At 35.3% G+C, this 14,179-nt stretch overlaps 1 protein-coding gene across 1 annotated transcript; it reads left to right on the forward strand.

Moving 5' to 3' along the window:
- Positions 1-347: 347 nt before the first annotated feature.
- Positions 348-10,662, forward strand: LOC576070 (protein transport protein Sec61 subunit alpha). Its single transcript, XM_031000399.1, has 12 exons — positions 348-568; positions 1,997-2,064; positions 2,654-2,719; positions 3,313-3,523; positions 4,047-4,156; positions 5,193-5,346; positions 5,609-5,769; positions 6,136-6,276; positions 6,714-6,770; positions 7,857-8,048; positions 8,489-8,565; positions 9,076-10,662. The coding sequence occupies exons 1-12, from the start codon at positions 565-567 to the stop codon at positions 9,260-9,262; spliced, it is 1,428 nt and encodes a 475-aa protein (XP_030856259.1). The 5' UTR covers positions 348-564; the 3' UTR covers positions 9,263-10,662.
- Positions 10,663-14,179: the final 3,517 nt, after the last annotated feature.

Genomic DNA, 14,179 nt, shown 5'->3' on the forward strand with positions numbered 1-14,179 from the left:
CCCCCCCCCACCCCGGTAAGAAATTCCTGGATCCGCCCCTGTCTATAAAAAAGGGCTCTGAGTCATAATAGGGATCGGGGTGATGTGGAATCAGTGTGGAATACGTGGGAATACGTGGAGGGGGAAGGAGAATTACAGATGCCAAGTCAGTAGCTACGTAGAGGGTAGTGATTTTATTATTAGTCTTTTACAAGTATGATATTTGTATCTTGTGATTGTCTACCAATATGCAGCGAATAGATAGTTAAAACCTATTAGACTGGAACCTAAAAACTGTTTAAATACCGTGACCTTACCCCCGTTGACTCTTATAAATGAGTCGGAAGCTTACAAATTGGTGTATTTTAACTCGATTGTTCTGATTTTGACAGGATGTGACCATACAACGCCTGAAATTTAGGCTCTAAATGCCGACGTGTACGTGTCGTCACGTGACCCAGCCTTTTTTAACGTTGGCCAGTGTAGTTGTGAGACGGTTCCTGCCCAAAGACCCACATTTACCAAGGTTTTTCTCTTGGTTTCTCCTCCTACAACATCTGATAACTTCCAGAAAAAGAAGCAATCATGGGTAAGTTAATGTTAATGCATTTAGCAACTGTGTTGGGACATTAATATCAATATTTAGTTCATTGTAAAAATGTAAAGAATTTGAGTTGTACGGACGCGTTGCGGCTGCTGTGATACTGTGAAATGAATGTGGCTTGTATCGATGTACGTGTCACTGACTGTGCTTGTGCTTGTGTGTGCAATATGAATGGGAATATGTGCCATCTGTGCATTTTGAATGCGTAGAGGTCCTATGCGATGAAGACAAGACAAAACCATCTTTTTACTATTTTAGCAATAATAGGAATAGGTTCTTTGGCACCACTGAAACTGGCCAATATTGCCGCCATATTGCAAATGATACATCTTAGTTTAGAATATAAATGATCTGACATGTTTTTTACGCGAAACTAAAATTTAGATCACAATTTTCAGACTTTTCAATTTTGAAAGCCCCCCCCCCCAAAAAAAAAACAGATTTGAAGATAAAATAGTTAACGGTCCATGGCATGATACTGAACTATAATATTAGATTTAGAACAATCAAGATCTACTTTGGTTTTATTTTATTAAACTTTGTTGTCATTATTCAAAGAATCACAACTCTAAAAGTGTGAGAAGTTCTGACATCTTCTATTCTTCAAAATATCCTCTTTCCCCCCTTATTGTTATTCTTATACTGCTTTGTCCCTACCCCTTCTTCTTCCTTCTCCTTCCTTCTTTTCTTCCTTCTTCTTCCTTCTCCTTCATCTTCCTCCTCCTTCATCTTCCTCCATTCTTATTGTAGTTATCAGAGATGTGCTGTATGACTTGTATTTCTCTAGAAGTAAGAGGAGAATGTGTACTTTGGCTGCGTCTCACGAAACCGTCATAAGTACAAGTTGAGCGTCATGCCATTGAAATGCGTGTATTAAGTTTAACAGGCGTTTCAATGGATGTCGCCAAACTTGTACTTGTGACGGTTTGTGAGACGCAGCCCTGGTGTTGATGTTTCAAATTTGCCGTGATTGAATATGTTTGGTAATTGGTTTTTGACAATTATCATTTTAATATCAACAAGAAATACATTAATGAAAGGGGAAAACAAGTGAAAGCCGTAACAATATTTTACTCTTTTGAAACAAACAAACACTTAATTGTAAATAGAGAATTGTTTGACAATTTTTTTTTTAATGAAGACACTGCCTATCTGCACCAAGATATCAACATTTCACAGTAAATTTTCAAAATTTTACAATAACTGACTTACTGAACATGAAAATGGCAGGTTTATTTTAAAAAAGAGGTTAGAATTATGATTTTGTGAAAGTGCACTCTAGTCTAATTGATTTTCCTCTTTCCCTTCTTTTTTGTGAAGTCAATATAATGTTCGAACTACCTAATCATTTTCATATTTTTTGGCTATGATCTTAATTCATTTTTTTTCTCCAATATTTGTTTGATTTAACAGTGAAGTTTCTGGAAATCCTCAAGCCTTTCTGTGCAATCCTGCCAGAAATTTCAAAACCTGAAAGAAAAGTAAGTTGAGAGCACAGAGTGCAAAGTGTATTTTAGTTAGAGTTTTTCACTTCCAATCTACACTCGTACAAAATAATTGAAATACGAATTCAATTTTGAAATATTGAGAGGATTACAGCTATGTAAAGTTGCAGCTGTTGTATATTTCATGTGCACGGCGGCTGAAGATATTTCAGAATAATATAAGTTTTATGCCTTTGACTTACAAACGACCTTAGAACTTGTCTTGTCTGTTTCCTTTCAGGAACATGATTCATGAAAGATAGCTCAAGGCTAGAGATTAACATGCCACTAGGGAATATGTTACTGCAATGACACTGTAATGAAAAATTTGCAAATTTTGGTTTAAACGTTAGTGTGTGTATTCCATTACCAAATATCCTTCTATGGGGTTATATGATGACTAGGTACCTTTAATCTTAACTTGAATTGGTTATCATATTTTTACTGATTATATGCATTATTGCATTACAAGTTTTACAACCCATTGATAGTACTTTTGGGCTCCAATTGCATCACTCTTGAGCTCCTATGTAGTACTTAATGCTTATGTATGACTGATTCGATTTATGTTACTCCTTTTAAACAGATCCAGTTCAGAGAGAAAGTGTTATGGACTGCCATCACACTCTTCATCTTCCTCGTATGTTGTCAGGTGAGTTATGTGTTAGAAATTGGTATTAATGCAATTTTTTTTTCATGCCCATTTTCTTTGGCATAGATTAGAATAATCAGATAAGTTTGGATGTATAAAGAATTGATAGCACTAATGAGTAGATTTTTAAATTATGTGACTCTCAGTCATAGGGAACTTGGATAAAGATTGGACAAGCTTTCCAGTAACTGGTTGGCTTTTCTTGGTGGGATTTAAAAAAAACCTGAAATTCAGGAAAAACATGACTTGAATATGAGGATGGCATTGGATGATTGGGAGTATGTGATTGGGTTTATATGCAGGGATGACACTCGGGACTTTTGTTGTATATTTTGCCTCCCTCCCCCCCCCCCCATGAAAATAATAATAAATAACTAAAAAAATAATATAATACAAAAATAATAATAGATTTTCAATCCAGACCACCAGACACCATCTGAAATATGTTAATGTTGAGCTCTGCTTGATATTGTCTTGTTCTATTAATTTTGAAATGGCTATGCAGCCTAGATCACTTTGATGAACTAAAGATGACAACCGTGTTCATTACATGATTGAGGATTTCAACTTTATTCTCCTTGTCTCCTGGTCAGATTCCCCTCTTCGGAATCATGTCATCAGACTCTGCTGATCCATTCTACTGGATGAGAGTCATCCTAGCCTCCAACAGAGGAACCTTGATGGAGCTGGGTATCTCCCCCATAGTTACCTCCGGTCTCATCATGCAGCTCCTGGCTGGAGCCAAGATCATCGAGGTCGGAGATACTGCCAAGGACAGGGCCCTCTTCAATGGCGCTCAGAAATGTAAGCTTAACCCATTGCCGAGGGAAGTTGGGTTGTTCATGTAATACACTTATGGGAATTAAAAGATCTCAGTAGTCAAAGAGTTAAAAATAACCGAGGAAATTTGAGGTGACATGTACATCAATATCTATCTTGAAAAGGGTATTGTGACCTATAGATATCTACTTGACTCTTTTGTGCTAATGCAATCTACAATCTCTTCATGATAAATATTAAGTATGATGGAACTGAACATGTCAGAGGTCATGTTCTTCAATTTCACTGTAATGTTTTATATCAGCTGGATTAGGGTATTGGTACAAAAAGTTTTTTGTGATTTTCTTCAAATTTGTCATGTATGACTACACCCAACAAAAAATGTATTTTTTCAATGAATTTTATCAATTTAAAAAAAAGAAGACCCAATTGGGTTTATTTGTCATCCAAACTTATATTGAGAATATAAGTCAAAGAAGGTTATAAAATATTCATATCATACTTTTATTTTATGCAAGACCTATTTGTTTGCTGTCTCTCTCACCAGTGTTCGGTATGATCATAACTGTGGGTCAAGCTATCGTGTATGTAATGACTGGTATGTACGGAGACCCTGCTGAGATCGGAGCTGGTATCTGCCTTGTTATCATTATTCAGGTTGGTCTTTTTAATATTTTGGTAACATTTTGATCATAACATGTAGTTTTTAAGCTTCTACCAACCTTTAATTTGTTATGCAAGCTTTCAGCCACTCCTGTGGACTTTCTCAAGCTAAGTGATCAGTCTGAGTCACACGTTTCCTTCGCTGTACTACCTGGTGTCCTGCGATCACTGGACCAAAGATCGGTGACAATGGGTACCCAGAGTCCCTGTCTAGTGATGGCTTAATCCTCTTAATCATATGGACTCTTCACCTTTCTTGACCAGAAGTTACTTTCAAAGTCTATTATGAGGGCATCCTTCCATCCAATGTTATGTCCTGTGTTGAGGGCGTGTTCAGCTAATGCTGAATGGGATGGGGTTGCTCAATCTGAGGGCTCTTTTGTGTTCTTTTAAATGCTCATTAAGAGTTTTGCCAGTTTTCCCAACGTATGAATTGTTACAATCTGTGCACATAATCTTGTACACAATACCTGTCTTTTCCTCTGAAAGCTTGCAAAACAAATTTAAGGTTGGTAGAAGCTTAAAAACTACATGTTATTGTTATCATAGTTAACTATATATAGGTATAGGTAATGATTACATGGCAACTGTTATTACAAAAATTACAGTAGTCTAGTGTGAAAATGTAGCATTTCCCTATTTCATATACAGTTAACAACTAAATTATTTATGTCCTAATCAAGTTTTGCAATATTTTAAGTATGTGACGTACTGATTTGTCCCAATTGTGTTTCTAGATAATGTGACGTTTTAAAGCTTACAAAAGTATTCAAAATATACCTTAGTTCTACCACTCCACCTTTCATTTTGAGTTACAGAAAAAACAAAAAAACGTCGAATTTCAAAGGGGTATGAATAATTAAGTTGTTAAATGTAAACAAAAATGCTGATGTCTTTTGTGTTTGATTATCTTTAATTCTGTTTGATATTGCACAAAATGGCCTAGCTTCATGAGATGAATCATGATTTTGCTATGTTGGTCTAATGATGATCTCTATCAGTAATATGTTGTGTGCTTCTTTTCTTGCAGTTGTTTGTTGCTGGCCTTGTTGTTTTGTTATTGGATGAGTTGCTGCAAAAGGGTTATGGTCTTGGTTCTGGTATCTCACTTTTCATTGCCACCAACATCTGTGAGACCATTGTATGGAGAGCTTTCAGTCCTGCCACAGTCAACACTGGACGTGGTAAGTATGTCCTTCATATTCAAGAAGTAGTTTTGCTGTAAATTCACAAATTTAATGACATGCAACTCACCAATTCACAGAAAATTCTATGTCCCTGCTATCTGCAGAAATATCTAGGAAAATGGCAATATAACAAAATAAAAGAAATGAATGATTGCAGTTGCAGTTCACAAATGCTTATAAAGTCAGATATTCCTTAACTTGTTCGTATTATTTCCTCCGTTTTATAACAAGCACAACAAATCATGTTCTTTCCTTGCAGGAACTGAGTTCGAGGGTGCAATCATTGCCCTCTTCCATCTCCTTGCCACCCGTCAGGATAAGGTACGTGGTCTTCGTGAGGCCTTCTACCGTCAGAACCTACCCAACCTGATGAACCTCATGGCTACTATCCTCGTCTTTGCTATCGTCATCTACTTCCAGGTCAGTAAGCTTCATGCACCGTCATTCTGTGTCGTGCTGTTTCCTAAAAATTCTGGCTTTCTATTCATGTCATCGTGCATGTTAGTTTAAGTAGACCACATGCCCTTGTGGTGCTCAGCTGGTCATAAGAGATACTGGATAGGCAATCTTCTTCCCAGAATTTGTTTTCTCTTGTTATGTTTAGGAGTTCGTCGTTTCAATTGTTGTTCAGCAGATGTAGGGTGTGGATATATATCCAAAGGATTTTATTACTTATGTGAAATCTTTAAGTTTGTTAGTGAGAATATATGCTTGGTATTTTTCTTTCAAGCCCTATTCCTTTTGATTGAGATGATTTCTAATTCCCACTGTGTGTTCATCTTTCAGGGCTTCCGTGTCGATCTGCCAATCAAATCAGCTCGTTACCGAGGACAGTACAGCAGCTATCCCATCAAGCTCTTCTATACCTCCAACATTCCCATCATCCTTCAGAGCGCTTTGGTCTCAAATCTTTACGTCATCTCGCAGGTAATTCATCGTCAAAAATCATTTTGAAATGGAATCACAGGAGTCAGAATATAATTGCTTTACCAATATTATTTTGCAATTCATAAAAGATTTTTGTCGCGATTCATAACAGATTTTGTAAAATATACTCAAGACTAAGTGTTAGTGTTAATTGTAATGCCTTCTTCCGTGTACAGTAACAGCTGTAACTGATGAGTGATTAATAATGATATATTTAGATTTATGTACTGCATGATACTTTCTATACTGTCTTGCAGTGTTTTTTTTAATTGAAAATTACTAAATGAATAAAGTTGTAATCTAAAATGCATGTACAGTGTCTCCTTTAATGTGGCTGCTGAAATCTGAGCTAGAAATAACTATGATGAAGAATTATGCAAAATCTTAATGAACGAAATTTGTCAATACTAATGCATTTATACTTTTGATGTTTACAGATGCTTGCTGTTAAATTCAGTGGAAACTTCTTTGTCAACTTACTTGGTGTTTGGGCTGTAAGTATTTTATGTCACTCTTAAAGTGTACCAATTGTCTACAAAATATACATATATATATATATATGTATATTGCTAGAATGATAAAGTTTGCCTGGCATTCTATAGGTAAATGGATAGTATAGTGTATAGGGCTCGCATGAAACCCAAGTACTTGGTTTCTGTGCGAGCCCTATTATATTCAAGTTTGTATTTCTGCATTATCTAGTCTACTCATCAAGAAGTTTTACTGTTCACAGAGAGTATTTAAACTGCATTATATCTCTTTGTAGAAGCTATATATGAAGCTTGTATTGGTCTCCAAACAACATTCATAAACGTAGATGCTAGTCAGTTGGGACTTTGTCCTTGAATTATTTACTAAAAACATTGTAACATAGCGAGTACTTTTTTACCCTGTGCGTTACTGCTGCTCTGTGTGTATAAACCCACATGCAGAGCAGAATAAAGCACAGGAACATTAAGTTTGCTGTTTGCTTGGACTACATTTAAATCTCCTTGTGATTATTAACATGTGTGATTTATGACTGAGCAACAGTACATTCCCCCCATGAAAGCTAGAGGTTAAATACAAGCCCTTTGGAGGTTTGCATGTGTTGAGAATGTTAATCAATTGTTTACTGAATTAATAAGTGCCACTTTATTTGCATAGGTTAAAGGTTAATTTGTTGAGCACATAACCACTTTAGACTGTTATCATTAATTGTTTGAGTATTTTATAATGGACCTATCTTTACAATGGGAATTTTGTCAAGTACACTGTTGTATCAGACTCTTACTCTTATTATGACAAGGATATTTTGCTGATTCTAGTTCACTTTATATTAAACCTGCTTTCACAAGTTTTCAATACAACAAGGGAATTCCCTTGGTCTGCAGGAGTTCATCTTCTTTGAGATTCCACTGTTACTAATTTAAAGTTGATAGTTCACTCTGTATTTTAAACATTACTCTAAAGACATTCATTTTGTCTCCCTGATTTTGCATGAAATGCATTTCTTTTATAGATGTTCATAATGTATAATAGGTCTATAAAACCCCCTTTCAACCCTCTCTCTCTCTCTTTCGTTTCTTGACCTGATACAGGAGGCCGGTGATGGAGGGCCTGCCCGCTCCTACCCTGTAGGTGGTCTCTGTTACTACATGTCACCTCCAGAGAACTTCTCCCGTTTCCTATCTGATCCCATCCATGCCATGGCATACATCGTCTTCATGCTCGGCTCATGCGCCTTCTTCTCCAAGACCTGGATCGAAGTCTCAGGATCATCTGCCAAGGACGTGAGTTGAATTGTCTCTTGGAACTTATGTCTCAAATATTAGTAATATTGTGCAGTACTTTGAATATAGGGCCCAATGATTTTTACAGACTTTTCATATGTTAATGTAGTGATCATATATCAATACAGGAATAACGTTTACTTTTAATAAATAGACATGTAAACTAATTCAAATGAAACTTTAAAATGCAAGTGCAGGTGTAGGGAAATATATGATTTATTGCTAAATATTTGTGTTATATCTTAGAAAGAGAAAATATATTACAGGAAATTACACCATGAAAAGAATATGACAATTTTTTTATCAAAACGATGAAGAATAGGGTTCCTTATGGAATCAAATTGATAGAAGGGGATTTAGCACATCTAGTTCTTTCCAAGTCATTTGTACCCCATCGTGTAAAGAGCAATAATTTATTATGTTTATTCTTGTTGATACAGGTTGCTAAACAACTGAAGGAACAACAGATGGTGATGAGGGGACATAGAGAGAAGTCAATGATCCATGAATTGAACAGGTGAGTTTATGTTGTAAATGGCTTGCAAGCTGATAGATAGTTTTATTAGACAGTTGACAATTCATATAAACAAGTGAAAGAATGGGATAAGATCATTTAGAAATGCAAAATCAAACAATAATTGTTCAATAGTTTTGAACGGTATTCAGTAGGCCATGCTATTTACAATTAATGAATTCTTATCGAATTTTGATCTTGGCAACTGAATTTGTGCTCGATGTTTAGTAACAACTTCTACCTGACAAATATCGTTTGAAAAGACAGTTTTGATAATGTGAAATGGCCAATTGGAACAAAACTTCACCATGGTGTACAGGAAATGCATAAAGTCAAATATATTGAAGTTTTCTAAAGCTGCCGGGGAGAAGTAGACATAGTTTTAGTGAGCTGACATTAACTCCAGCAAAATTTTCTTTGGTAGTGGCGCAATTGGCTCTAGATCACATCGTTGAACTGTAGTAACTCAAGTCTTGTATCCTAAACTCTTAAAATCCTAAAATCCATCTACAGGTACATCCCAACTGCAGCAGCCTTCGGTGGTCTGTGCATCGGTGCCCTGTCGGTGTTAGCTGACCTTCTAGGAGCCATTGGCTCAGGAACAGGTATCCTGCTGGCTGTCACTATCATCTACCAATACTTTGAGATCTTCGTCAAGGAACAAAGCGAGATGGGTAGCATGGGGGCATTACTCTTCTAGCACTAGTCACCTTAGCTAGAATAAATAATTAATTATCAAAACTAGGATAGGTATTTTATTAGAAGTGATTAGGGTCGCATGAACCAAATCCATAATGTGCGTCTTGTCACTCTAAAAGCCAAGATAACAGGACTGTTATGCCACTATGCATCTTATGAATGAGCCTGTGTTTTTGTCTTCGCTGCATCTCACAGTCATAAGAATAACACATCCATCCGTTGATGTTTAGCATATACCTTATTTTTAGAGGGAGGGGGAACTAAAATATCTCATCTAGCCTTTCTAGCCTTTGTGATGATAGCTAAGAATCGTGGCATTAGCAAGTAAGCAGGCAAGGTATTTCAGACTCATTAGATTAGTTCTCGTCACAGAGAACTATACTGTAAATAACAAATCTCTGGCGCAGTGCTCTTACTGTGTTCTGATTATTTTCATTTCCATGTATACTTTCTCAATTCTTCCCTTTTTACCTTTACATTTTGGACTTTATTGAAACAAATATTAATTGCTTTAAATTGGAATTCAGATTCAATGAAATAATTCCTTGAATTTGTCTTGCCAATGTAAGGACCTCTTGTTATGCCATCTTTGCACGTTGATTATCAGGGAAACCTTGAACTGTATGAATTGATGTCATAGAGTTATATGATTACGTGAACAGGGGATCGAAAGAATTGCGGTCTAGATTGTGCTATATGTCGTAGGAGTACGACTGGAATTCTTTTCATCTCTGTTTCAAAATACAATGTGTGCATGTAAATTATCTATGATTATGTGGCTGTGTATTGCCTCATGCAAGTTTGTAATGTAATTGAGTAATGTAATTGACTGTGGATTGGTCAATTCAAGTTTTAATTAAGCGATGCTCAGCATGAAAAGCTGTAAATTGTCGATGTTTAGGCCTAATTTTTCACTCCAATCAAAATAATTGTGCAGCAAGTATGTCATTCAATATTTTTGTTTCATTCCAAGAAAAGTTTTAGTAATAGTTGATTAGTCATAGAGCCTTCAGTGTGTGTAATGTCATCTGTACGGGGAATGTGGGAGTTTTTATTATAGAGCATAAATATTATTCTCAAGTGTTCTTAAAGCTGTAGAACCCTGCCAATTTGAGCTCAAAATTTGTCCAAGTCTGAGAGTAGCAGACACAACATCTTACTATGTATATAAATGCTCGACCACTTTGTTTTTCGTTTATACATTGGTCACAATGCAAATGCCACCTCGTCCCAATCTATTTCTTTCTTCTTTACGTTCAAGCTGTTCTTTTTGATTTGATATGTTAACATTTCTTTGCCATCTATTTCGGACAACTACCATTTTTGTCAGAGGTATATTTGTGTCTGAAGTAGTGACAAGTATTATTTGAAAGATTAAATTAAAATCTTTGGACAGTTAAATATTTTGTGAATGATTTTTATGTATGTGTCTCTTTGTTTATTAGTACTAACTGCCAAATACACTACCCTTGTATGTCCTTCATAGCAAACTACATGTAGACAAAATGGATTAAAACAAAGCATCCATGTCTGATTAAACGAACAGAGTTAGAAAATTATTATAAATTTATGAACATTCAAATCAGATTGATATCTTGCAATAGGCGCATGCTTCCTAATGCTGTAAAGATATTTTTGATGATTATCATTGCAGAATTTTCGAAGTAACCCTTAAAGCTTATTCAGTTTCGGCACGGTAAACTGCCGCAGTTATTTTACGTGTAGAGGAATGGCAACTGCATGGAACAAATGTCATTTAAGTATTTACTTGGCTCTGTGGTTAATATACAGATATGTGAAGTGTACATGTATTACATTTAAAAACTGAGGCATATCTGAAAAATGCTGTAGAATGATGACAATTTCTCAGGCTTTATATTACAGTGCCCCACTTTTTCAAGTACCCAAAAAGTGCCCCTTGTATTTGCCCCCTTGTAAGTGCCCCCATGAATTTGTAAAAGTGCGCCTTTCCCTTTGACATTTTCCTTTGCAATAAGTGTCCATTTTCCATTCTCATAAGTGCTCTTTTTAATCTCTAGTAAGTGCCCTTTTTCACTTTTGATAAGGGCCACTTTCCCCTTATAATAACTAACCCCTTTTTAACTCGGATAAGGGCATCTTATATTTTCACATGTACTCCTTTTCCTTTCTAGTGAGTGCCCCCAATTTTTAAAAAAGAGCCACTTTCCCTTTTCATAAATGCTCCTTTTCATCTCTGGTAAATGACCCTTTTCAGGTATGAGAAGTTTCCCTTTAGATAAATGCCCCTATTCTAATCTAATCATTTTACTTTGATAATTCCCCCTTCCCCTCCTATTAAGTGCTCTTTTTATCTCTGATGAGTATCCTTTTTCACTTCTAATAATTGCCCCTTTTCCTTTTTAATAAATGCAATTTTTCCTTCTTATAAGTGCCCCTTCCCCTTAACCTTCTCATAATTACCCCTTTTTTAATCCCCAATAAGTGTCCGGTTTATATTAAAGTGTCTCTTTTTCTTTTTAATAAGGGCCACTTTCGCCTTCTCATAAAAGCCCCTTTTCAACCTCCAATAATTTCCCTTCTAACAAAGATACATGCTCCTTTTCACCTGTTATAAATGCCCCTTTTCCATCGAAAAAAGCCCATTTTCATTAGTGCCTTTTTTGCAGGTATAAGAAGTGCCCCATTTTTTACTCTGAAAATTACCCTTTGTACTTTAACACATGCTCTTTTTCTTTTCTAATAAGTGTCATGTCCCTTTCGATAAGCATCCCCTTTTCCTCTCGTCATTAGACGCGTCCCTAATTTCAAGCGACAGAGCAGTTTCCCCTGAAGGTCGCTTGCTACACTCGCTCGCATTTATAGATGATATAATTAGGAAGATCTTCCATTATGAGAATGTGCCCCATCAGGATTGGGTTTTTTCCTCTTAATAAGATGTATAGGATGCATTAGTTCCTAGATTCAAGTATCATCAGTCTGCTATATGAACCCCCTTATGCTTGTTAGTGTGTTATATCCCATTATTGCCACTTACATTCAGCCCACCTCCCATTGCATGTTTAATTAAATTAGAACATTTATTGATAGTTCAAATACATATATTTATCACACATAAAGGCCTGCTTTGTAAATAAAAATCATTTATTTTTAAATATTCTGATACATTAATATTCTGATACATTCGAATTATGTTTCATATCAATGACCTAACAAAGAAATACATACATGCTTTAGTAAAAGACATTTTAGATTCAGAATGCCAAAATTGCATTGGTCCAACAGAAATAACAATCTTTTGAAGGACAACAACTCAAAAAACAAAATCAAGTTTTCAAGTTTAAAAATAATAGCCTGTGGTAATTCAGGAATGTCCTGATCATATGAAGTAAGATTTAGACTTCCAGACTTGCATTTAGTTTCTGCATGATAAATCAGACAACAAAAATGGTACTACACTGTATCGGTAATAGCGGTGGGTTCCTCCTGCATAATTTTCTAGTAAATTATTCAAACATCACATTTTCATGAAATATATTGAATAATTGAGAGGAATTTTCCTCAGGTACACTGTCAAATTATTCTTTTGAATTGTGGACCATGTAAACACATGTGCAAGATTTTAAAAATCATTTAGTGATATATAAAGGAAAAATTCTCTGAAATCTGATATGGTTGTAATTCTGGGTTTACTTGGCACCCTGTGTTAAAACATGCCACAATTACCAACACATACCATTGTTCAAGAGAAATAAATCTCCCTCTCCACTACTGACTCTTTTCTCAAAGCCACCAAAAATGTTAAAACTATCCTTAAACCATATTTCAAATGAAATTCTGGATTTTCATGCCAGCTAATAATGTCTTTGGGTCATGAACTGACTTGGTTCAAAATAAATCTGTTGGTATGTAGTCCAACACAATTCCTTGTCTTGTGAATCATTGTTAGTAGTTAGAGTATGATATAAGATGGGGGGTGGCTCATGTAATAAAGACAAAAACAGTTATTTTTGATATCCTTAGCAGTTATACGAGGCATCAACAGGGCTCTTCCCATGTGCTGTTATCCTGGCTGTTATTACTTTAATAAATTATTATTTTAATTTTACTATCATAGCATTGCACTAAAACTTGCTTGTTAATATAAATCAGCAGCAGAATATGTTGGATGGACTAAGAACAACACATGCAGAGTTTACTAGACATACCTTAAGTTGAATCCAACATTAGATCAGAAACATACAGAGCATTTATTTCCCCAACATACAAGTAGATCAAAACTTATAGTAACAAAACCATTAAGCATGGGGAATTTCATTAGTTATATTACAATAACAAAATCATTTTTCTTTCCACATCTTCCTTAATCTCTCAAATATTCACTCATTCCACAAAAATAGTTGAAAGTTTTGATAGGGATTTTGGTACGTGCTTCATCCAAATAACTTTGTATATTAACTAATAAAACGTATATATCTATATATATATTACTCTCTTGTGTGATACAAAAATACACATATGGGAAACAACAGAACATAGACAAATTCAGTAGAGAAACAAGAAAGGAACAATTAAATTCTACATAGATATTTACACAAAGATGAAATTCTTAGACTATAAACCGACTTTCTCAAAACAATTTCAACACATATCCTACATTCCCATATTTCAGAAAAATTGGACAATGCTATGTCCTTAAGCCAAATGATTTGCCATGTCACTAAAAAATAATTAACCTCCCTATGTCAAAGAAAAATTAGGTCGATAATTTTCCTGATGGACATGTTATATTGAGAGAAATAAATGCATTTGAGTTTGTAATGTAACAAACAAACAGGCCATACCTATAACATTGGAGGACATTCTGTGGATTACATTGTTTGTGGTTCAAGTCCCGCCGCAGCACTCATGTCCTTTGGCAAGATATCAATCTACATTT

Source organism: Strongylocentrotus purpuratus, unplaced genomic scaffold, assembly GCF_000002235.5.
Source record: "Strongylocentrotus purpuratus isolate Spur 01 unplaced genomic scaffold, Spur_5.0 spur5_scaffold_6, whole genome shotgun sequence".
NCBI classification, from domain to species: Eukaryota; Metazoa; Echinodermata; class Echinoidea; order Camarodonta; family Strongylocentrotidae; genus Strongylocentrotus; species Strongylocentrotus purpuratus.